Below are 25,669 nucleotides of genomic sequence, written 5' to 3'. Positions count from 1 at the left end.
GTAGCCCAGTGTCCATCAACAGATAAATGGATAAAGAAGATGTGGTACACACACACACACACACACACACACACACACACACAGAATGGACTATTATCCAGCCATAAAGAAGAATGAAATCTTGCTATTTGGAATGATACAGCTAAATAAGTCAGTCAGAGAAAGACAAATACTATATGATTTTACTCATATGTGGAATTTAAGAAACAAAAATGAACAAACAAAAAGAAAAAGAGATTCTAGAGAACAATTTGATGTTACACAAGGGAGTTGGGTGTGAGAATAGTGAAATAGGTGAAGGGGATTAAGTGGATGCTCATCACGATGAGCACCAAGTATTATATGGAATTGTTGAATTACTATATTCTATACCTGGAATTAATATAACATTGTATATTAACTACACTAGAATTAAAACGAAATTTTAAAACAGGGAAAATAATGTGGTGTCAGGAATGTGGACAAACTGGAAGCCTTGTGCATTACTGGTGAGGTTCTAGATTGGTGTACCTGCTATAAAAAGCAGTATAGCAATGCCTTAAAATATTAAAATAGAACTACCTTATGATCCAGCAATCCTGCTTCTGGGTATATATTCAAAATAATTGTAAACAGGGTCTCAAAGAGATATTTGCACACCCATGTTCATAGGAGCATCATTCACAATAGTCAAGAGGTGGAAGCAACCTGAGTATCCCAACAATGGACGGATAGATGGAGAGGATGTGGTGTATACATCCGACTGGATTATTATTCAGTTTTTAAAAAGCAGGAAATACTGTCACATGCTACAACATGGATGGACCCTGTGGATGTTATGGTAAGTGAAATAAGTCACAAAAGGATAACTATTGTATGAGTCCAAGCTCTATGAGGTAGCTGTAGTAGTCAGATTCACAGAAACAGAAAGAATGATGGTTACCAGGGATTGAGGGAAGGAGGAAAACTACGTTGTTTTAATCTGTAGAGTTTTAGGTTTGCAAGATGAGAAAGTTCTGGAGATGTTTCACAACAACGTGAACATTACAAATATGTACACTTTAAAACTGGTAAATATAGTAAAGTTTGTGCTATGTTTTTTTTAACCACAATAAAACATAAACAAGACACAAAATATACATGGAAACATCACTACAATAAAAACTGGCTCTTTAATAATGGTGGCTGACTTGCTATAGGCATTGTATCTGTATTAGGATTTAATTCTCCCAACAACCCTATGAAGTGGCATTATTCTTATTACCATTTTACAGGTGAGGAGACTGAGGCAGAGAGAGGACAGGTAACTTGCCACAGATCACACATGAGTGGAGCCAGGCAGTGGGGTTCAGAGTCAACGTTCTTTTTTTTCTAATTTTTTTAATGTTAACTTATTTCTGAGAGACAGACAGAGACAGAGCATGAGTCGGGGAGTGGCAGAGAGAGAGAGGGAGACACAGAATCCGAAGCAGGCTCCAAGCTCTGAGCTGAAAGCACAGAGCCCGATGCGGGGCTCAAACCCACAAACTGTGAGATCATGACCTGAGCTGAAGTCGGATGCTTAACCGATTGAGCCACCCAGTAGCCCCCAGAGTCAATGTTCTTCACGTCTCTGTTTTATTGCCTTTCTGCAGCTTACTGGAGATCCTCTAGTTAATCAGGTAAAAATAATGTTCTTTATCAGATATTTTCCATAATGATTAAGTTGAGTTATTAGCTTCTTTTTGGTTTTCATTAAGTATAGCTATAAGGTGTTTTTTAATGGTATTACACAAAGTTTGTATTCCTTTCATGACCTCTGACCCTCTGCTCTGACTCTTTCTTATAGAAATTGTATGAGGCTTACCAGTCAAGACCTAAAATCATATTTGTTACATAGACTCAGGAAAGCCTCAGAGTTTACTTGCGGAAATGAATCTCATTTTCTGGGTCTCTGGTTAAGGACTTGTTACATCTTGCAGGGGATCCACAGAAAGACTAGATTTCTGCACTACGTAAACACTATCTTAAAATTCTAAAACTTAAGCAAAGGTCCATGATTAGGTAAGATAGTATCAGGTTCCCTTTAAAGATACATACACATTGACACATGTTTAGGATTTCAGCCAACCTGCCTCCTGGACTATAAAAATGACAGACCACCTGGTTTTGGAAAGTCATGCCCTTGCTAGGTCACTACAGGATGAGCTTTCATTTCTAGCTGAGTTGGTTCCACTGAATAAACATTTACTGAAGAAAAAGAAAACATTTTAAATATCTTTCCTAACTAATATGTCAACATCGTTGGTTCCTTTTAGGTTCAGAGATTGGGTTTAATTTATAGTTTAATAGAATTATCCCTCTGCAAACAATTCTTTGTTACTTCTTTAGAAGTGAAGTTAAAAACAGGGTTTTCCAAAACTGCTCTGTGTGGTTAGATCTTCAGTTCCAAACAACAAAGCATGAAGTTCTGCCTTTGGACCAGGTGAGGGCACTCCTGTCCTCTCCCAAATATTTACTTACTCAAGGTGACAAAAAGAAAAAAAAATAATAATAATAACCACTTCTATTTAAATCAGTCAAGTTGGATGGCAATAGCTAGTCTGCTTCATCAATTTCTATTTTGTTTCATTTTAGGTCATAACACCGTCTTTACTTACGTTCTCTGGTTTTCAACTCTGGCTACACATGAGAATCACTTAGGATAGTTTTAGAAACTTTGACTTCCCACATTCCATCCCCCCAAATTCTGATCGCATTGGTCTGGGGGTGGTGCCATAGCATGGGTATTTTTAGCTGATGTGCACCCCAAGTGCTTCTAATTTGTATGCAAGGGTGAGAACTGTTGCAGGATGTTACTTCATTAGAAACAGGTTTGTTAGGGGACCGATGCTGGAGATTATTTTTCTAATTTAGAGAATTCAGCAGATCAGCTTCTAAGTGGGAAATTGGAAAATAGTACATTACGTAAGCGAGCCAACTACATGTCACCTCAAAATATTCTTCATGACTCATCCTTTCTCCCATTAAGTTTTGGACCTATTTCCATTAGGTGGTGGATCTTTGGGGAGTAGCCCACTCTTTAAATAAAGGTTAATCAAAATATAATTTTGAAAGATAGAGCTTTTGAATTCAATACAGCTTAATTACATTTTTAGCTCACCTTAGTGTTAAAAAAAAAGTGCTATAAATAGGTACCTTTGTCTTCTGTGAATAATGGTTCTCTGCCAAGGCTTGAAAACCCATTAAGTCTTGGGCCTGGGGTGCCTGGGTGGCTCAGTTGGTTAAGGATGGGACCCTTGATTTCAGCTTAGGTCATGATCTCACGTTTCATGGGATTGAGCCTCCTGTCAGGCTCTGTGCTGACGGCATGGAGACTGCTTGGGATTCTCTCTCTTCTTCTCTCTCTGCCCCTCCCCTGCTTGCATGTGTGCATGTGTGCATGCTCTCTCTCTCAAATAAATACACAAGCTTAAAAACAACAACAATAACAAAAACCTTGGTCATTTAGTTAAAATTTATCCTGACTTTGCTCTTGCCCTGGCCAGTCTTTCTTTACTTCCATCCTTCTCTGGCCATGATTTGCCTTAAATCAGCTGAACTGATTTGTTTTTTTATTTGTTCTCTCGCTCCAGAGATTTCTAGGATCTCCTTGTAGTTCATAGGCCCTCAGCTCTTTTCTTACTCCCTCCCTTTTCCTTTATTGGCCAGTGGCTCTGCTGTTCACCTTCCATCCTTGACCCTAAAGACCCTAAGGGCTCTTCCTGAAGGCCCCTGAAACCTCTGCTGACCAGGGCAGGCATCTCCCACATCTGGCTTCCCTCCCCACTATGAGCGCTATCAGCAACAGACTCTTCTCCCTTTTTCAGGTCACTGCCTACTCCTCACTAAGCTAGTAGGCAGCCTCTGTGCCCTTGGGCACATTTTTATTAACTAAACATTTATTAACATTTTTATTAACTAAAAAATGTTCACTATGCCAATTCTTGTATTACTGTGAACATAGGCAGCAAAGAGTATAGGTGAGCTGGCCCAAGTCGCCGAGGACCTGAGAGGCACACTACCTGGCAACCTCTCAGTGTGTGTGTTTGTATGTTCTTGTATGTAGGTCAGCACCACACCATGGAGAAACCTGTACTCTGGTCTGATTGTGTAACTAGTAAACATAGCTCTTGTAAGTTGATGTTCAGGCCCAGATGCACATAGAGGTAGTCTCACGGATTTGCAGAGACAGCAGAGCAGCTGAGAAAGGTCTATAGAAATAGAAATGGCAAGTAAGACCAGAGGCTTCTAGGCCTAGGTCTGCTGTTGATTGTATGAACTTTGGCAAGTCTACACTTCTTTGGGCTTCTGGATCTGGGGATCTGGATACAGCTTCTGATTCAGTAAGCAAGACTTGAGATTCTACACTTCCATCACCCTCCTAGATCTTGCCCCTGCTACTTGTCCGTGGAGTAGCAAAGTTCTCGATGACCCTGGGATCTCTGTCTTTAAAAATTCCACCATCTTGGTAGGTGACCTCTAACATCTTTAGTCTGAATCCCCTTGACAGGTGCCTCTTCCTTCCCTCCTGTCCCCACCAGCCATTCTGATTCTCAGAACTGGAAGTCTTCAGATGTGGGCTTTGTAAGGCTGCCTCTTCCCTACATGCATCCCCTCCTTAAAGGCCCGGGCTTCCCACACTATTGTGTATGGAAATCTTCCTCCCTCAGGGCTCAAACATTCCGGAGCAGATGCTTCTCCCTTCCTCCCTTTGGCTGACCTTGTTTCCCAGCACAGTTTCTATTCTTTGGTGTGTTCCCACAAACACCTGGCTGGATAACTGGGACCAGCCTGGATCCCACCCAACCCAATAGCATTCATGTACAGCACTGAGGAGTGTCCACTGGATTCAGCGGATCAACCTCTAAGTGGGAAATTGGAAAATAGTACATTTAAGTAAGTAAGCCTACTACATGTCACCTCAAAATATTCTTCATGACTCATCCTTTCTCCCATTAAGTTTTGGACCTATTTCCATTAGGTGGTGGATCTTTGGGGAGTAGCTCACTCTTTAAATAAAAAGTTAATCAAAAGATAATTTCAGAAAGATAGAGCTTTTGATTTCAATACAGCTTAATTACATTTTTAGTATAAAGTTTATATTGAGTATTCAATTCAATAAGATCTTGTGGGGCCTTAAACTGAAGAATTCAAAATTATGAATACAAAATGTTTTCAGGCCCTCTGGGCGGGCACAGTGCATGGGACAGGGCCAGCAATGTGGGGGCTCGGTAGTTCTGAATGAAGGAACCTCTCAGTTCTGGGACTGTGGGTACCACAAGGTGGCGGTATGGTATCACACGTGGAGAGCAGATGGCTACACGTGACTTGTTTTGAAGAGACTTCACAGAATGTTTGCACCTATACTTTCAACTGCACCCTGTACTCTGCAACTGCTTGAGTCTCTGTGTAATTTTTCTTTTGGCAAGACATTCTGATTTCCTTCCCCGAAATTTTCAAGGATTACAGGAACCTGCAATGCCATCAGTGCAAGTTAGGAAGCTGTAATAGTGAGAGTTTGCACCTTAAACGTTCTTATACACTCTCCCCACTCTGCCCTTTTTATGGTACTTTCAAATTGCATTTATTAAAAAGCAAAAAGAAAGTGTTCACATAGCCTTCCCCACAAGTAATTATAATGAGCTTTGGCTTTACTAATGGATTTAACCACATTAGACTTTATTTACATTGATCTTCTAGCCACACAGTAACCACAACCCCTCCCTACTCCCCCACTTCCCATGTTTGACAAAATTTTTAAGAAAACTAACACTTATTCCATATAGTTAATGTAGCACAAGAGGGTGTTCTAGGAAGAGACCTATTCATTTGTCTAAGGCAAATGGCCAAAATGAGACTCTTCTTCCATTTTCCCACCCCCAAAATCAATTTTGAGGCTTTTATTCTATTAATAGATACCATTTGGATATTGGCAACTTTGCAACTCAAGTTTTAGTTTTAAAGGCAAAGAATCAGCACTTGGGTTTTGTGTCAGTCTCTAAAATCAGTCTTAAGTGATTATAGGTGCAGGTCTTCTTACTAAAACCTTCTTACTAAGACTTGTCTTCAGAATGTCAGTAGGGTTTTTTGCTTGTTTAATAAGCTTGTTTATACTGTGCACACTTATAGCCATCTTGCAAAAGCTACCAAGTATGGGGTTTTACAAAGATATGCTGAAAAACTGATAAAGGAAAAAAGCTTCCCAAGTTGGACATTTCCCACTGTCACATAGTTGGAAATGTGTCAATAATGAGAATGCTGCTACATTAGAACACCAATGTGCTAAGTAGTGACTTTTAGCTCTCTCCTCACCTATGGGAAGTGCCCTCAAAATCACACTTTATTACTGAAAATGTAAAGTTTATGGCTGGTTTCTGTACTCCACATAAGCATCACCACATGGGTTAGATGCAGGCCACTTATTGGTACCTACGTTACAAAACAATAATTCTTTAATAAATAAAATTGCTGGGAGGTGAAGATTTTACAGTGCCTCTGACTTTAAGAAATATAATCAGCATGTTAGCTAAAGAAGGTGTTCTTATGGCTTATCTAATTTAAAAAATCCAATTATCACCAAGAATGACTCTGCAAAGGATTTGCAAAATGTTTCTCCTAAGAAACTCTTCTTAAAAGCCTCTCACACGAGAAAGAACAGGCAAGGAAGTAATTTCCATCCTATTAATTGGAAAAAAAAAGTTTTTTTTTTAACCAGGAAATATTCCTATTAGGAAAAGTAAAGAGAACAAACATTTTAGCAGGATGCAGAAAACATGTCCCCTCCCGCCCCGCAATGTTTGATGCCCCCCATCATTAGCAGGGGTAGCTGCCCATTTCTTATCTTGATTGACAGGTTAATAAGGGACCTGGGGCTATCTTTTCAGTTTGAACACACAACCTTACCAATTACTTTTAAATTATTGCTAATCTGTCAGAAAATAACAAGCACGAAGAATAAAAATATCTGAAAAAGTGAAATGTCTCAAGAAGCATTTACTTCCGGTGCCTTAAAAGGTTCAGTTCAGAAAACTTGCCAGAATTTAGGCACTGAGGGGTTTTTTCCTTTTTTTTTTTTTTAAGAAAAACTTGTAGTTTATAATAGTTCATTGGTTCAATTAGGGGCGAAAAAGAAGGGAGTTTTGTAATGCAATTGTCCAGCAAAGGAAAACGCTTTAAATTGGGGGATTATGTGCACAGACCACCTGTAGGGCATTCAGAGCCCTTTTCTATAATGCTTCAACCCATGCCTAGCTGCCTGCAGGCTGGCTAACAATGCCGGGAAAAGCTGTTTAAAAGGCTGAGCGCACTTGTGCCTCTGGTCTTCACTAACTGTTACAAGTCTTCCTCTCCCTCGCTCTCTCTCCTTTTTAAAGTAAAAGTCCCACATCCCTTTAATGGAAGAACTTTAAGGCTCCGCGGTGGCCAATTGGTCTGCACCAAGAGGAGCCCGGCAGCAGGGAAAGAAACTTCAGACTATACAGCACATTTGGAGAGGAGAAAAGATCAAAGTTTTTCAAACTCAAAAGACCAAGTTCCCTACAGATTAACCCTATTCATTTAGCTCCTCTTAAAGGAATGATGTGCTGGGCCACTGGGCAGACAGGTAAAAAGTTCAACAATTGCCAAAGCATTCTTCTGCTAATTCAACAGCCTTCTGCTCAAATAAATTAGCTTAGTCTTGACAGAGGAACAATAGCTTTTTCTCTAGGAAAAGAAGCACATTTGATATACACAAGCCTGGAAGGTTATTAAGATGTTAACCCGTTAGTTTAATCCATTAAAGAACGCCTGCTCCACTACCAGATAGTCAAGTGACTTATACTGTAAAGTGCGGTTGATGGTTTAAAACATTAACATCTGCACTTCAGCAGGGTGTTCAGTCCCTTAAGACCCAGGTGCTTTCAAAATCAGGTACGCCAAGAAATAAGTGTGGGGTTTTGAAGGCTTTAGTCATATTATACAAGATAAATAACAAGGCCTGAGTGCAATTATTGCCTTGCAAAAGTTCCACTTACATACACTAAGGTGAGTGTTCTTATCCGTGGATCAGAAAAGAGCTACCATGAAAAACACCATCCTTGGGGAAGGTGCAAAAACTCAATTTTGATTTCAGTTCAACAGTGATATTTACTTTGCTAACAACTTAAGAACTAGAGTTTAACAGGTCATTTTCTTCATGCCTAAGGTCAGAGTACAGAATGAGAAACCAGAAAATGTCCATTTTTTTTTTTCCGGCGTGTCCTTAGCAAGCACTTTAAAGGTAACAGCTTAGAAGAGGCAGGGGGAGAGGGTGATGTTTAAATCATTTATCAAAAGTCATTTTATTGACAAAATAGAATACTTATATTTGTTCTTACAGGGGTGGCCTCTAAACTTTTTACAAAAAATGTACAGACTGTATATCTTTGGATATGTACATATTTTACACATTTTTACAATTTAACAAATAATTATATAAATACATCCTCTAATGTAAGAAACCCGTATTGACTTGGGGTGTATAATTAAGACATTTCTTGTTTGTTTATTTAAGGCATTTGCCTGGTCATTAAGAATACCCAAACCGTGCAATTCCATTAGGTCGCGGTCATCCCTCCTCTAGGATATGTTAGGAGTAAGAATTTACGTAGGAGAGTCGAGGGAGAAAAATAGGTCCCTCAGGTGAAATCTGTAGATCTGGCTTCAAGCTCAGCAAATGGCAACCAGCGAGGGCTACAAACCTTGCGTTCTGAAACGCAGCAGCGGAGTCCATCCTCCTCTGCCAACGGAGATTAACGCCTGGCGGGAGGAGCTCCTCGCATATCAATGGAGGAAAGGGGGCTGGGTCTGGGAGCCTTCAATGCCAGGTACTTTGTTCTAAGCGAGTCATTTAAGTCCCAGCTAATGGATACCATTAAGAGTTCATTATCATGCTAATAGCAATCAACACGGTGAAGGGGTGGGAACCTCAGCCCGTCGAGTGTCCCTTCGCTGCACTAGGTTTCCTCGCCCCCTTCCCCATTCCTTCCGGGTGCCCCCCCCCCCCCCCCCCCCCCCCCCGCTCAGACCTGGGACAATGGCATCTGCTTTGGATAAGACACGGAGCTGGCCGTGCCTGATCGCCACGTCAGGCCGGTGCTGACGTCGCTGTAGAGGGATCCCGCCCCACCGCCCGGGCCCCCGCCCCCACCGGACCCCACGCCCCCAGCACCCGCGGGTCCCCCGGCCCCCCCCGCGGCCCCGGCGCCCGCGCCGCCGCCCCCCGAAGCACCCTTGCTGGCCCAGCAGCAGCGGGTGCACAGGGCGCGCCACGACTCCAGAGTCTTGCCGGACCAGACCCACACGCCCGAGGTGATGCCCACCACGAGGCACATGAAGTACTTGAGCATGAAGACGGCATAGTCCGGCCGGCGCGCCTGGTCTGGCTGCAGGTCCCGCAGACACGGGCAGTTGTGCGTGGCCTCCCAGCGCGGGCGGTTGTGCTGCTCATAGAAGAGGCAGGCGACCACAACAGCGGCGGGCACCGTGTAGAGCACGGTGAAGAGACCCAGGCGGATCATGAGTTTCTCCAGTTTGTGCGTCTTGGTGGGGCCGCCCTGCTGCTTGATGACCGAGCGGATGCGGAAGAGCGACACGAAGCCGGCCAACAGGAACATGGTGCCGATGAAGAGGTAGATGACGAGCGGCGCCAGCACGAAGCCGCGCAGGTTGTCCAGGCTCTGGTTGCCCACGTAGCAGATGCCGGCCACCGGGTCGCCGTCCACGGAGCTGAGCGCCAGCACGGCGATCGACTTGACGCTGGGCACGAGCCACGCGGCCAGGTGGAAGTACTGCGAGTAGCCGGCGATGGCCTCGTTGCCCCACTTCATGCCCGCCGCCAGGAACCACGTGAGCGACAGGATCACCCACCAGATGGAGCTGGCCATGCCGAAGAAATAGACGAGCAGGAAGACCACGGTGCACAGCGCCGGGCCCGTGGTCTCGTAGCGCACGTGCTGCTCCACAGCGCCCAGCTCTTCGTACTCGCCGCGCCCGCCCGGGCCGCCCGCGCCCGCGCCCGCCGCGCCCGCGCCCGCCGCCGCTGCAGCCGCCGCGCCGCCCGCGCCTCCGGTGCCGCCCGCGCCCGGCGCGCCGCCGCTGCACGCCACCTTCTCGTGGCCCGCCACCAGGCGTACCAGGTAGCCGACTGACACGAAGAGGTAGCAGGCCGAGAGGAAGATAATGGGCCGCTCGGGATACTTGAAGCGCTCCATGTCGATGAGGAAGGTGGAGACGGTGGCGAAGGTGGACACGAAGCACAGCACAGACCACAGGCCGATCCAGAAGACGGTGAAGGCGCGTTCGTCCTGGCTGAAAAAGGGGTTGTGGCAGGGCAGCGCGCAGTTGGCGATCTGGCCGGTCTTGACGCGGTTGTAGAGCGGGTGCCGCTCGCTGGACACGCTCACCATGGGCGCGCGGCACTGGCAGCCCGGCTCGCAGGGCGCGGAACCGCCGCCAGGGGGCCGCGCTTTCCCGCCGCCGCCGCCGCCGCCGCCGCCGCCGCCGCCGCCGCGCGTGGGGGGCGCCGCTGCGTCCACGCCGCCACCGCCCCTGCCGCGGGACGGGGGCCTGGCCCCCGGCGGGCGGCCGTGGCCGCTGCCGGAGGGCGGCTGCTCACCGGGGGGTGGCGGCGGCAGGCGGCGCGGCGGACTGGGTGCGGCTGTGGTGAGGTCGGTGCGGTTGTAGTCCATGCACAGCGTGTCGGGGTTGCCCTGTTCCGGCAGCCGGTCGCAGCGCATGCGGTCGGGCCAGGCGAAGCCGTACTGGCGCATGAGGGGTGCGCAGCCGGCCTTGGCGCGCTCGCAGACCGAGCGGCAAGGTGGCAGGGGCTTCTTGTAGTCCTCCAGGCAGATGGGCGTGTACATGCTGCACAGGAAGAACTTGAGGTCGGGCGAGCACTGGATCTCTACTAGCGGCCAGAACTGATGCACCTCGAGGCCCGCCTCGTCCTGCGTGTCGTGGTTGAACTGGTTGGGCATGTACGTGTAGTTGTAGCCGATGCCCTTGCACAGCGGCACGGTGATCTCTTGGCACGCCAGCTCCTTGGCCGAGGCAGCCGCCGCACCGCTCGAGCGCTGCAACAGCGCCAAGGCGGCCAGCAAAGAGGTCACTTCCAACAGGTAACCCCACTCCATGCTGCGCACCTCGGCCCCGCGCCCTCGCCCTCCAGGCGGCGCGCGGAGGGGCGCCGGGGGATTCGGCGAGGGACCCGAAGAAGGGAAGAGCGGGTGCGCACCCCTGCTGGTCTCCCTCCTGCCTCTCCCGGAAGGCGGGGGTGGGGGGGGTGGGGGTCCTGCAGATAACCTGGTCCCCTCTCGGGACGCTTCCGCACCGTGGGGCCCGAAGCCTGGGCAGCGGCAGCGAGGGTGGCCGTAGGCGTGCACCACAGTCCCCGAGAGCCTGCCCTGGTGACTCCTGGTCGAACTCAGCCCTCTCGCAGCACAGAAGCTGGCCCCCGGCTCATCGTCCCTCTCTCGCTCGCTTTCTCTCCCGCGCGCCCCGCCACTTCTCCACGCGGCGCCGGGGACGGTGCGGTGACTTTGCCGGGCACAGAGGGCGGCGGCACAGCAAGTTTCCTTTCGGGCCGCGGTGCGCAGTCAAGATGGCTGGGCCAGGCCGCTCCCGGCTCAGGGTCAGCCCCTGCAGCCCCCTTTCGGTCCCCAGGGACTCATGCTAGCCCCCCAACGCTGTGCTGCTCGGCCGCCGGAGTTCGGGACCCGCCTCCGCAGAGGCCGCCGCCCTCTCTCCTCGGCGTCGGTCAGTCGGTCCGCCGCCGGGACTGACAGACTCCGCCTCTGGTAAAAGTCCGCTCCGCGCTCCGGCCAGGAATCCGGCGAGGTGTAGCCAGTCCCCTTCTCGCTAGACACACACAACCAAATCCAGACCAGAAGGCGGAATAGACACCTGAGCGGCGCGGCCCGCGCCCAGCCGCCACTGCCTCCGCCGCCGCCTCCCGTTCCTCCTCCTCCTCCTCCTCCTCCTTCGCCTCCTCCTCCTCCTCCTCCTCCTCGGCTGGAGCAGCGCCCTTCACCCAACTTCCCGGCTCCGGCCCCGCTCGCACCGCCCGGCCGGCTCATGAATATTTATACAGCGCGGACTCGGTCTCCGCCCCCGGCCGGGCGCGCCAATCGCCGGGTGACGGGGCGGAGTCTACGCACTCCCAAGACTCAGCCTTCCTTAAGGCGGTCTGGAGCGTCCCCAAGGCCATGTGAGCCCTCTGCGGATGGAGAGTTTTGCTAACCTTGGGTTTGACCGCAGAGACCGTGGTGTTGCCACGATTGTCGCCGCAGCGCTCAGTGCGTTTGAGTTCTTGGTTCCTTTTCCCAGAATCGGCGCTGGGGGCCCGGGATGGGGGTTTTCTGCATGCGCCTGCTTTTCTAGGCTCCTCTGAAGCAAGTCACGACCCCGCCTCCTGCTGCTGCCTGACGTGGGTGACCCCGCGCCCCTCTGTGAGCCGGGTCGGCGGGGAACCCACCTCCACGGGAGTGCGCGGGAGCCTGACTGCGGCCAGTCTGTGCGGGAGAACAGGGAAGGGGTGCTCTTCTGGGGTTTTTAGAATGATGCTGTTTGAAGCTTGGAAGAGTGAGGGGAGTGGGACGGCGGCAGTTCATTCTGGGTAGGGGGGCTGGAGCGAGGGCGCCTCGGGAGGAGCCCGCGTGCACGGCCGCCAGGCGCAGGGGCGGGCCCAGCATTCTCCCGCCTCCGCTGAGCGGCCAGGGGAGCCTCAGCTTCCTTGTCTGAAAAGTGGGGTAATAGTACGCATTTCAAAAGGGGTCCCGCTAATTAGGAGGGATAAAATATGTAAAGCATCTAGGACAACGTGCTTCCTTTTGAAGAAATAATTCCCTTCCAGGAAGGAAAAGGAAGAGAAAGAAAAAGAAAAAAGAAAAAAAAAGTAAGCAAGTTATAAATAGGACAGACTGGAAACTGCGGCTGGCTTCTCTCTCTTCGCCTCGTACTTTTGGAACATATATATGTCTATCCAAAGTTCAGATTTTTTTTTTTCCAGAACCTCCTTTTCTGCCGTGGGAGGCGGTGCTGAGCCCTGGTGCCGACGCACGGACACGTATCAGCGATCCGCACGGAGCAGAGCGGGACCTGAGCTGCTGCTTTTAGCAGCCACTTGGGACACCGCCAAGGAGTCCTTGGCCCCGCCGGGTCCGCTACTACCTTAAGACAGGGAGGGGAGGCGCAGGCCTGAGGGGCCGGCGGCCAGGCAGGTTCATTTACGCTTGTTAGGACGTCCCAGGGGGTTGTCTTTCTCCTAGAATGGAGTGTTTATTTTTTAATTGATGTGCTGTTTCATTTAGCGCTTGTATGGAACTCATGCTGTGGCTGTAATTACTGTAATCTCGGGAACAAGCATTTCAGTTAGCCAGGAGGGTGGCAAAATACGTTCTCTCTCTCTGTCTCTCTCTCCCATTCTCTCCCCCCATTCTCTCGCTCTCCTCTTCCTCTTTCTGTTTCAAGATTTTTGCTGTTGTCAGGTTTCACGGCAGGAACGAGTAGGGCTGGAGAACCAAAGTTGTTGAGGGTGTGGGAACAGAGAAGAATTAAGGGTACAGTCGAGGCCAGTTCAGTTTTTTGGGGGGAGGGGGGTAGTTGTGATGGTAGTTGGTGGTTGTCTGTTTAAAAACAACTCTTGTCATGAAACAAAAATAATTAGCAGCATTTGTATATTGCTTGAGCTAATGGAATCTGTGTCTTTCTCCTGTTTTCTCTAGCTTAGTTCAGCAACCTCATTATGCACCACATTCTAAACAGGCAGAACCATCTCCACCCCCAGCCCCCACCCCACCCATGGGTTTTGGCAAATTCTGTATTTTGGCCAAAAATTCTACGCATATGCATTAGGCTGTAGATCTTTTTCTTTTTTAAAAACTGAAATCTAGTGAGAACCTCCTTATTCTGAAAAACAACACTTCCTTTCCACTTTTGTTTTGGAAAAACTAAACTCTATAGGAATCAAATTCAAAGGCTTGAGAAATACTGTATTAGCTAATTCAGCAGAAAATGGTTTCTATTCAAAAACGCAAAGATTTGACCTTTACTTGGTCTTTTTTATGGGTTCCTTTCCCCTTTTCCTACTATTCGGAATTCCCTTTTATGGTGTGCTGAATGTAGAAAGTCACCTATCTCTCTTTTTTTTAATATTTTTACTTATTTCTAGGAGAGAGAGAGAGAGAGACAGCGTGAGCAGGGGAGGGTCAGAGAGAGAGGGAGTCACAGACTGAAACAGGCTCCAGGCTCTGAGCCTGTCTTTTGTACAGAGCCCGACGCGGGGCTCGAACCCATGAACCGCGAGATCATGACCTAAGCGAAAGTCGGACGCTTAACCGACTAAGCCACCCAGGCGCCCCTCTCTTTTGTTAGTACCTTGTTCATCGAGGACTATTCTCCAGGACATTCGCTGCAGAGCAGCAGCAGGTACAGGCCGGAGCCTTGAGAGCAGTGAGAAGGCAGTCCCTTCTGTGAGGACCCGCCTGGGCACGAAGTTGCCCAGACCACAGATGGGAGGGGCTAGTCTCCAAAAGCAACACAGGTGGTGAAAAGTTCTACTGCTTTTCTTCAGCAGGGAAACTGTCAAATAGCAAAGTTTAGAATTACACTATATAAATTTACTAGAATTAGGTAAAAACAAACTGACATTTGAAAATTGAGGCTGAAAATAGTTGATTTTGGCCCTTAATCGGCATTTCAACTTTTTTTCTTTTTTCTTTTGAGACAAGATGAAAGCTTTGATGATGTGGAATGTGGAAATTTTTTGGTAAGTATATTAAGCTTGCAGGAGAAAATAAGCAGACAAAAGTTCAGAGCTTTCAAAAATCATGGTACAAACTATTTGGGAGATCTTACTGATTTGGGAGATCAAAACCATTTACCTAAAAATCATTAAAATTTACTTTTAATTGAGAGAATATAAGAATAGCATTTAAAATTATTACTAAATGGCTACTTGACAATCTTTGAGAGCAGAAGAGACTTATGAAGCTAATTAGTGTATAAAAAGCAATGACAGTCAGCTAAAAGGCACTAGAATCATTTATCAACATTGCTGGCTAAATAATGATCTTTTTTCTTCTGTATGTAAAGCAGCTGTTTTCTAAGGGAGGGGAAATGGTTTTCGTAGTGACATAAATAATGTAGGAAACTTTCTAGAGGGATTTCTGAACAGATGTCTTGTTACTGAATAGCCTACAAGCATAATAACATATACAGTTGAGGCAGGAATCTAACTCAGAGGAGGGAATGTTTCATAAAACATTGGATACAAAATTAGATAGGAGACTATCAGTATAGTATATTTCTTGAATTTAAGAAACTGGGGAAATTACGTTTCAATGGATTATAGTTTAAAAATCCAATATGAAAATCTTGATGACAGTGTGGGTCTATATATCAATACCAATAAAATGAATCATTCAATATTAAGTGGAGAACCTTTGAGTAACTAATGAAAATTCTCAGGCATTATATAAAACAATTGTTTCTCCCAGCTTATTTTCTCCCAGGGAAACAACCAAGTACTATGTTATTAGAGAACATAAAACTTGATAGGGTGATATTGGGGTTTGTTGGTGTTTTAAAATCTTTCAAAAAATTATGTTTTGAATCACCCACACAACAAAGATGGAAGAGAGGGTAGAGGTCAACTGGTCCTGCTTCAGTTTCTATTAGAATTAAAATGGGTGAGGGGCACTCGGGTGGCTCAGTTCGTTGGGCGTCTGACTTCGGCTCAGGTCATGATCTCATAGCTTGTGGGCCGACTTCAGCTCAGGTCATGATCTCACGGTTGTGGGTTCGAGCCCCAGGTCGGGCTCTGTGCTGACAGCTCAGAGCCTGGAGCCTGCTTCAGATTCTGTGTCCCTCTCTTGCTCTGCCTCTCACCCACTAATGCTCTGTCTCTCTCTCTCTTCAGAACAAATAAGACATTAAAAAAAATTTTTTTTAGTGTTTTATTTATTTCTGAGAAAGAGAGAGAGAGAGAGAGAGAAAGAGAGTGTGAGCAGGGGAGGGTCAGAGAGAGAGGGAGATACAGAATCTGAAACAGGCTCCAGGCTCTGAGCTGTCAGCACAGAGCCCGATATGGGGCTCGAACCCAAGAACCAAGATCATGACCTGAGCCGAAGTCGGATGCTTACCTGACTGAGCCACCCAGGCGCCCCCCAAAAAAGTTTTTTTTAAGAATTAAAATAGGTGAGATTATTTTTATAGTCTTCCATATTAACATTAAACTCTATTAAAGATCACCCTCTTCTATTTTCTCTACTACTAGGAAAAGGATCTTGTCGGAAGGAAGTACTCTGCTGTGTCTGCTGTAAGAAGGCCCAGGTGTGAATGGATGGAGATAATGGAGCCAAACACACATGATGGGCCAGGAGTCAGATTCTCACTTTACACACAGCTGCCATTTTAGAAAATGGCAATTATACTGTCATTGTTTCATTTTATAATTCTTTTAGAATATGTTTTAGAAATCAATAATTATGATTTTTCCTCATCCACGGTGGAATATTGTCCAGATGCCAAAAGTCTTCGTGCCATAGGATGCATTGTGCTTTAGTTTAGGAATTGTCAGGTGCGATAGACCACTAAGTAAAACTGGCTTAGTTAAGAAGGACACTTAATTACTATCATATGTCAATAAATCTGGAAACAGGAAGTTCCACCATTGTGACTCCATGTTAGGCCTGCAGATAGGCTTCTAGCTCTTGGCTTCGTTCCCTGGAGGCTTCGTTTCCTGGAAGCTCTCACTGTCGAGTCCTCACGTTTCCTGGGACCACAGCAGAGGCAGGAAGAGTGGCATAACCTCTCACTTTGCAGCTGTCCTATTAGAAAAGAAAAACGTTTCCTTGAAGATCTTCCCCTTAGGTCCTCCTGCTAGAACCTATCACGCCACTCTTAGCTGCAAGGGAGGCTGTGAAAGTGAGGATCTGGGGGGTGGCTGGTGACAGGGCTCTAGGGGTAGGGAAGTCAAGGAAGTGAGAATGGCTATGGAGAGAAACAACAGTCAAGGAAGTGAGAGTGGCTATGAGAGTGGCTATTGAGAGATAAACAACAGGCACACGTTGATGGTTGAAATTAATTTTCAAGCAATCTCATTTAGCCAACATGCCTCATCTTCCAGAGCATTTTGTTCAGGGCTATGAATTAAGTATGATCTAGACCCAAGAAAACTGATTTTTTTTTTCCCTTTTGAAATTCACACAGTACTATTCTCTGTATGGTTGTTGTGAAATAAATGTCCAACAGTTTACTACTTGTTTTACTTATAATGTGTATACACTGGGTATGGTAACTGTATGGTTCATTTGTTAAGCTCCTCCCTTCCCTGTTGGAGACTTCATTAAAAAAATGACACAATTCTGGAATACTAGATTGTTTTTTTCTATTAAGTTTTATATGATATCATTTAAAAAAATAGATAAATATTCTGTATTGAATCCCATCTCTGAAGGGCTCATGGAAGTGAATCTTTAAAGAATTTGGGGTGCACCTGGGTGGCTAAGTCAGTTAAATGTCCAGCTTCGGCTAAGGTCGTGATCTTAGACTCGTGAGTTCAAGCCCTGCATTAGGCTCTGTGCTGCCAGCTCAGAGCCTGGAGCCTGCTTCGAATTCTGTCTCCCTTTCTCTCTACCCCTCCCCCACTTGTGCTCTGTCTCTGTCTCTCTCAAAAATAAATAAACATTAAAAAAATTTAAGCTTAGGCAAGAGTTTACTTCTGGAAACAATGATCCATTTAAAATGATGGGGGTGTTTGGATGGCTCAGTCAGTTAAATGTCAGATTCTTGGTTTTAGCTCAGGTCATGATCTCATGGTTGGAGACATTGAGCCCCATGTCAGGCTCTGCACTGACAGTGTGGAGCCTGCTTGGGATTCTCTCTCTTCTTCTCTCCCTGCTCCTCCCTCTGCTCATATTCTCTCTCTCTCTCTCTCTCTCTCTCTCTCTCAATCTCTCTCTCTCAAAATGAAAAAATTAAAATTAAAAAAAAATGATGGTCTGAAACCATAATAAAATTTACATGAATAATACAATAATAACTAAGGGCACGAAGTGGTGGTAATGGCAATGCCATTTCTATTTTGTTTATCTTTGACCAAGTTCAGGTAAACAGATACAATTTTTTTTTTGAAAGAGTGAGACAGAGTGGGTGAGGGGCAGACAGAGAGAGAATCTTAAGCAGGCTCCACACCCAGGGTGGAGCCCAAGTGGGACTCAGTCTCACAAACTGTGAAATAATGACCTGAGCTAAAATCAAGAGTCAGATGCTTAACCAACTGACCCACCCAGGTGCTCCAAGAGATGTAATTTTTTTTAAGTTTACTTATTTATTTTGAGAAAGAGGGACACAGGGCACATGTGTGAGTTGGAGAGGGGCAGGGAGAGAGGCTCCCAAACAGGCTCTGCACTGTCAACACATAATCCATGGGGCTCGATCTCTCCAAACCGTAAGATGATCTTAGCCAAAACCACGAGTCAGATGCTTAACCAACTGAGCCACCCAGGTGTCCCTAGATATAATTTTTATTCAAGAGGTGACAGCACTTATTTTTTTGTCTGGTGTGAGTCCTGAATGCTTTCTCAGAAGCAAATGTACTGCTACAGGTTAACTTTATAGTTTATAGTAAGTTTAATTTATAGTATATTAATTTATAGAGACAAAATAAGAAAAAAGTGTACAATTAGTATGTTGAATTTACTGAAAGTAAATCACATTAATATGAACTCCTGGTATGCTTTCTCAAAACACAATTCAGTAGGATTTAATTTGAAAAAATCTAGTCCAGAATGTGTTAAAAATATACTATCAAGTGAAATAAAGCAGGATATAGAATTATATGGTCTGAGTCCAGTTATACTATTATATATGTATAGAAAAAAGCCTAGGAGTTCACAAAAATATTACTTATAGTTGTGGTTGAATTGGGTTAATTAGGAGTAATCTTTATTTTCTGTTTTTATAATGGTCTGAATGTTATACTGAGAAAAAATTATCTTGAAACAATCCCAGATTTAGCACGTATTATGCATTATTTTGTGCTGTTCTTTTAAAAAAATGTTGTATTTGCTTATTTTGAGAGGGAGAGATAGAATGTGCAAGCAGGAGAGGGGCCGAGAGAGAGGGAGAGAGAGAATTCTACACAGGTTCCACACTGTCAGCGCAGAGCCCACTGTGGGGCTCGATTCCACAAACCATGAGATCAAGACCTGAGCAGAGATCAAGAGTCTGACGCTTACCCGACTGAGCCACCCAGGTGCCCCTCTGCTTTTCTTTATTTTATATATTTTGTCTTTTTTCTTCACATGGATGAAAATTACCAAAGAGCAAGAATCATGTCTTAGCTATCCCTTTTTCCCCACAGAGATTCTATCCCATGAATAAACTATGCTATCAAAACATGTTAGTCGATTTACAAATTGACTTACTGTCCTTACCTTTGATAGGATTCTGTCTTCAGTGCTCCAGAACCCTTCTACTGATTGAGGATATGTGGTTTTGTATGGGCTGAGAGGGAGGAAAGGAGGAAGGAAGCTAGATACTGCAGGGCCACAGAACTGGCATTAGAAGCAGAACTCTGGGGATAGGTACCCACAGGGACAGCCTGCAGCTTCTCGGAGCTTCACTTCTTCATGCTTAAAGTATGGAACGACATGCATGAGTCCCCAGTAGGTTGTGAGAGTTAGATGAGCTACAGGCTAAAAGGCACCAAGCACAATGTCTGGAGCTCTTAATGCACAGAGTGATAGGAAATGTATCTATGACCACGAAAATTACCACAGGATGAAGTTATCCTGATGTTATACTTAAATATTTTTTTTTAATTGGGAGGAAGATCTTTTTTACCTCTTCTTCACAAATTCAGTAAATATTTAGTACCAATTATTCTGAATATTATTGATGTATAACAGTGACCCCAAATCTTGGTGGTTTGAAATAATCTTTCTTTGTGTGCTCACAATTTTAAGGGTCAGGAATTTAGGACGGGCTTGCAGATCTTGCTTGGGATTACCCTTGTAGGAACGCAGTCATCTGCGGACTTGACAGGGTTAACTACCAAGGTGGCTGACTCATGCAGCTACCAGTTGATGCTGGCTGTCACCTGGAACACCTCCATGTGTACCTTCCAGTGTGGCGGCATCAGAGTAGTTAGACTCCTTGGACCCCTTATGTGGTGGGGCACTCCCCAGAGGGAGCATCTCAAGAGAAGCAGGTGAATATGACTTGACCGACTTCCTTCCTTCCTTCCTTCCTTCCTTCCTTCCTTCCTTCCTTCCTTCCTTCCTTCCTTATGATTTAGCAGAAAATTTACACAGCATCTCTCTGCTGTACTCTACTGGTTGAAGCTGTAAAAACCAGCTCAGATGAAAGGAATTTCAAACACATTGGAGGCCATATTTTAGAACTGCCACATCAAATAAGTGCTGGGTCCTATGTTAAATGTTAAAGCTATAAAGATAGATGAGACACTGTATTAGTCTGAGTTCTTCAGAGAAACAGACCCAATGGTATATATATGATTTATTATGAAGAATTAGTTCATGTGATTGTGGAGGCTGAGTAGTCCCACATTTAGATCTGCAAGCTGGAGGTTCAGGAAGGCCAGGGGTGTAGTCCAGTCCCACTCTGAAGGCCTGAGAATCAGGGGGGCTGATGGTGTGATTCCCAGTCTCAGGGCAGAGGTCTGATGTATCAGGTCAAACAGGCACAAAGGGGCAAATTCTCCCTTCCTTTGATTTTGTTCTATTCATGCCCTCAATGGATGGAGGATGCCCACTCACACTGAGAAGGACAATATGCTTTAGGGTCCACTGACTGAAATGTTGATCTCTTCCAGAAAGACCCTCAACAGACACACCCAGAAATAATAGCCAAATATCAGGGTACCCTGTGATCAAGTCAACACATAAAATGAACCATCACAGGTATTATTTCTTTTATAGGAAACTCAAATGGGACAGCTACAGATATGCAACTACAAGCCATTTCATTGAAGTATTTACAAACTACACAGAAATTATGTTATGGAACAACTAAATGTGCTGAAAAGAGCTAGGAAAGGCCTTTGCAGAGGCTTTAGAGAATGATCACGGAGTTTGCTAATTTGAGGAGAGGCCTAACGTTCTAAGCATGTGACAAAGCATTTACAAATCTCCAAGAGAATTGCCTTTGCATTTGTTACAGTTGCTCATGTAACAGCAAGAACATTCCTTGAACAGAAACACTTTTATTTGCCTTTAATCGGCTAATATATTTTGTACCTTTGGCAGGTTACATTTGGATAGACAGAGTTCAGCATAAGTTTTCAGCTTCCAATAATAAGATGCTAGTTCAAAGTGACCCAGAGGACACATTATTTTATATTACCTGGGATCTGGGGGTAGCATAGCTGCAAAGTTGTGATGGCTTTCAAATACTGTGAAACCATGATGTTCTAGAGACAGCGTCCTTTCTATTTCTTTCTGTGTTAGCCTCAGTGTGTTGAATAGTTTCCCTTATGGTTCCAAAGTGACTGCAGATCACTGGTTACAGCTCATACCTTCACATGCCAGTATCCAGAGGCAGAGAGAGGAATACTTTCTGTGTCTCCATCCTTTCCTGGGTGACAGGCCACAACACTGAGCCCTGCCTGGCTGAGGAGGGATCATTTGAACAAAATCAGGGCTTTGCCAGCAAGGAAGAAGGGTAGGGGGACAGCCTTATGTAGGTAACCATGGGTTTCTGCTGGAACCCCATAGCCTGTTGTACTACACAGTAAGGTTGGTATTTCTTTGGGCCTAACTCCTGCTGTCCAAGGTCGGACATGGTATAACCTAACAGCCTTTGAAGATGATTCTCATGCTCTTTGTGTGTTAATTACCAGTAAAGCTGAAGTCTATTCTCCTCCTCCTTTCCCCACAACTGCATGCAGGTGGGACCTGTTAATAAGATTCCAGTTATTTATTTCACTAGAACAACGTGTTTTGCTTAAAAGGATAGTATATTCCTGCTTTCAGAAATCCAGTTGCCTTTAGGGCCTCTTGGCCAGGTTGGAGAATGGCTGTCTGGCAGAACGAGCTGGGTGGTTTGTAGTGTTTGCTCATGTCCCTGTCTCACCACAAACTCCCTGCAGGGCAATTACTTGAAGGAACACCTTGCTAAACAGCTGGGAAAGCATGACTGTTAAGGACTGCCAGAGATGAAAATTTCTCACCTGTGTGGTTTCCAGAACCACGTGGCACTGAGTAATGAAAAGCTTGCGAGAAGCTGCAGAGAACGTAGAGTCCAGGGGAACCATATGGCTTTTCTGTAGTTATGTCCAACTGCCTGCAGCCAGGGCCTGCAAACAAACCCATGTCTAGAGAATTATGACCCATAAAAGTTTGTTCTTTATCTCTCCTCTAGCATTTTGTGCCTTATACAATTTCACTTTCTGTATATTATTCCTATCTTTACATCATTCATGCTTCTTAGGAAAATCTTCGTGGTATAATGATCGAGCAGCATTTCTGTATTGATCTTGGCAATTGCCTTTCTTCTGTAACTGCTAGTTCAAGAGGTTCCTTGCTTACTAAATCTTGCTTACAAACCTTTTAGTAGAATGTGATTACTGGACTTGTTAGGACAGAGTTTTCTACCAGGAGATTCCCCTGTCTCACCCAACATAAGCCAGATATACCTATTTATTCCCACCCCCATTTGTAACTCTCTGTCTCAGTAAGCTATTGTCACTCTTGGGGGAAAAAAAACCTCTTCTTCAGATGTATTTGCTTTATCATGTTCTGCTACTTTTAGGGGCTTATAAGGAAGGATTCTCGTTTTACCTGTTGGCCTATTATCCTGTCGATTATTAAATCATTATGTTTTCCAGTGGGGATCCACGTGGTCTCTGGATTCCTATTTCAAAAAATGTCTATCTTCACATCTCTTGTGGCATTATCTCTTCATTTTCTGATGTCTTTGGTCTTGTCCTCCAGTCTTAAAATAAATAGAACAAAAAGATTCACTTTATGTTTTATCTGTCAAAAATCTGAAAGGATTCTTTTTCCATTAAGATTCTATTGGAGTTTGGTTGCCTTGTGGTAATAAAATACCAAGGTTTCTGCTGGAAGGTAATCCACTGAAACTATACATCCTGATTTTTTTTTTTTATTAGAGTAAAAAGTGTAGGTAAAGCTTAAAGAATGAACCCTAACCTTTAATTCATAATTGCAGAGTGATGAATGTGAGCCTTGTTCCTAAATCCTCCAAGTGAGCAAAAAATTACTTAGGAAACGAAGTTTGGATTCTATGCTAATAGTTACTATAGGGAATAGTCACTTTACTTAAGAATAGGAGTGACCGGAATAAGGATGGAAGTAGTTTGATCTGTGTTGCATTGGTAATGTATTGGAGGATAGTGAGAGAAGACTGGATGGATAAGTTTGGAATAGAATGATAATGTTATACTGCCATTCATCATCACATGCCTTTGATGTGTGAGGCTTTGGGCTTGACATTTAGGATGTTTTGGCTACCAGTTAACCCTACTCAAACTGGCTTATGCAAGATGAAAATTTATTTTCTCACAGAACAAGAAGTATAGAAGTAGGGTAGATATCCAGGCTGGTTGATACAGGTTTTCAAAAATATCATCGAAGAATCAGGTTTTTTCTGTTTCTCTGTCCTGATCCCCTTAGGGTGTTGACAGCGGTGACCTCAGGGTCAGAAGATGGCTGTAGCAGTTCTGGACTTCACATCCAGGGACAACATCCCATGAAGTACAACAAACAAACAAAGAAACAACAATGGGGCTATTTCATTTCTTTTCCCTTTCTTAGGAAAACATCTTTCCCCCAAATCTGGAATAATGAATGGCTGTATTGGGCTGGACCTCCATTCCTAAACCAATCACTGGTGAAAGAAATGGGATTACCACAACTGGCTTAAAGAAATCAAGTTTCCCCATCTCCTGAGCTGGGAATTAGTTCTTCTTCCAAAGAACCTGGGCATGTGGAGGATGGTGAATACGCAAATACAATGAGTGTTTATAGAAAAGAAAGAAGTAGAGATGGATGTTGGCTAGCAACCAAAAGTCTGCTACATGACTACCTCCATATCTATCTTTATCTCCATTTCTATATATTTATAGTGTCTAAGCCTCATGGAAAATCTGCAAGATATGTATTACAAGTGATGTTTTATAGACGGGGCTCATTTCAGTACCACCTATTATTATAAGTGTTTTTAAACAGTAGAATCAGATTCATTGGTTATAAAGATGTATTTTATCTTCTATTGGTTGCCTTATAGCTTATTTTTCAATAATTTTGTAATGTAGGGAGTAATACAATTTCTGTTTATCCCCCACCTGACCCCCATTATGATACTTCGGTTTGTCTTCCCTTTAAAAACAATATTATAGAATTATAATTTTATAATTATAAATTATATTATGAAACAATAGAAAATGCAACAAATATATAAGCCATATTTAGTGTGTTAATATTTTGATATTTTTAAAAGTTTATTTTTGAGAGGGAGAGAGAAAGAGGAAGAGCACAAGTAGGGAAAGGACAGAGAGAGAGGGGGAGACAGAATCCCAAGGATCCCCTCTGCACTGGGGGTACAGAGCCTTATGCAAGGCTTGAACTCACCAACTGTGAGCCAAAGTCAGACACTTAACTGACTAAGCCACCCAGGCACCCCAATACTTTGAAATTTTTATCTGAGATCTCTTCTGCTTTAAATAAATAAAACTTTACAAATAGGACTAAAATCTCATCCCCATCCCTCACTCCCCCTAAAAGTAAACAGTCTCTTTAAGATGCTGTGAGTTGAGCCCTTGAATGTTTCTGCACTTTTTATGCACATATATATATGTTATATATATATATACATATATATATACACACACACACATACATATATACATGAACTATATAGCATTGTTTTGAATGGATTTAAAATATTTTGTAGGTGGTCTTATCTCTATCCTTTCAAAATAGCTTTATATATATATATATATATAATATTTTATTTTTAAGTAATCTCTACACCCAATGTGGGGCTCAAACTCACAACCCTGAGATCAAGAGACATGCTCCTCCCACTAAGCCAGCCAGGAGCCCCTGTAAAAAGCTTTATAAACTTAACATCATGTTGCTTAACATATTGTTCTGTTTAAAATTTGAGAAATGCTCATGTATTCCTTTGTATGAGTAAGCCACACTTTATTATTTAGTCCACTACCGACCAGTAGTTTGGTGGTTCCCATGTTTTCAATTGTACATTTTTGTTACAGTGAATATCTTTGCATATGTGATCTTGTGGACATATTCAGGAGTTTCTGTAAAGAAGATATCTACATTGCTGACGTAGAAATTGAATGGCTGATGTGTAGAATTTGTTTAATTTCAAATAGACTAGACAGGAATTTCCATTTTCCCACAGTCTCACCAACACTGGGGAGATCACACTACTGGTCTAATTTTAGAAAGAAAGCTCATTGTTTAAATCTGTGTTCTCTTTTCTAATGGTATATGTTTTTTGACCATTCGCTTTAACTTTTCCACAAATTACTTCTTATTCTTTGCCCATTTTTTTCTCCTTGCACTGTTTTGCCGTTTATTTATTTTGATTTGGCAAAGTCCTAAAAATGTCTTGGATATTCATCCTTTATGCTTTGAAG

General features: G+C 44.4%; 1 protein-coding gene across 1 annotated transcript; it reads right to left on the bottom strand.

Annotated features, from left to right (window-relative positions):
• Window positions 1–9,041: 9,041 nt before the first annotated feature.
• On the bottom strand, window positions 9,042–11,401 carry FZD8 (frizzled class receptor 8). Its single transcript, XM_039223802.1, has one exon. It carries the CDS (start codon window positions 11,151–11,153, stop codon window positions 9,042–9,044), a length of 2,112 nt encoding a protein of 703 aa, XP_039079733.1. The 5' UTR covers window positions 11,154–11,401.
• Between the last annotated feature and the right edge of the window lie 14,268 nt (window positions 11,402–25,669).

The sequence above is a fragment of the Hyaena hyaena genome, unplaced genomic scaffold, assembly GCF_003009895.1.
Source record: "Hyaena hyaena isolate Hyena2069 unplaced genomic scaffold, ASM300989v1 scaffold_1447, whole genome shotgun sequence".
Lineage (NCBI taxonomy): Eukaryota > Metazoa > Chordata > Mammalia > Carnivora > Hyaenidae > Hyaena > Hyaena hyaena.
Note: the sequence above shows the minus strand (reverse complement) of the source record. Positions and strands in the feature narration are given on the sequence as shown.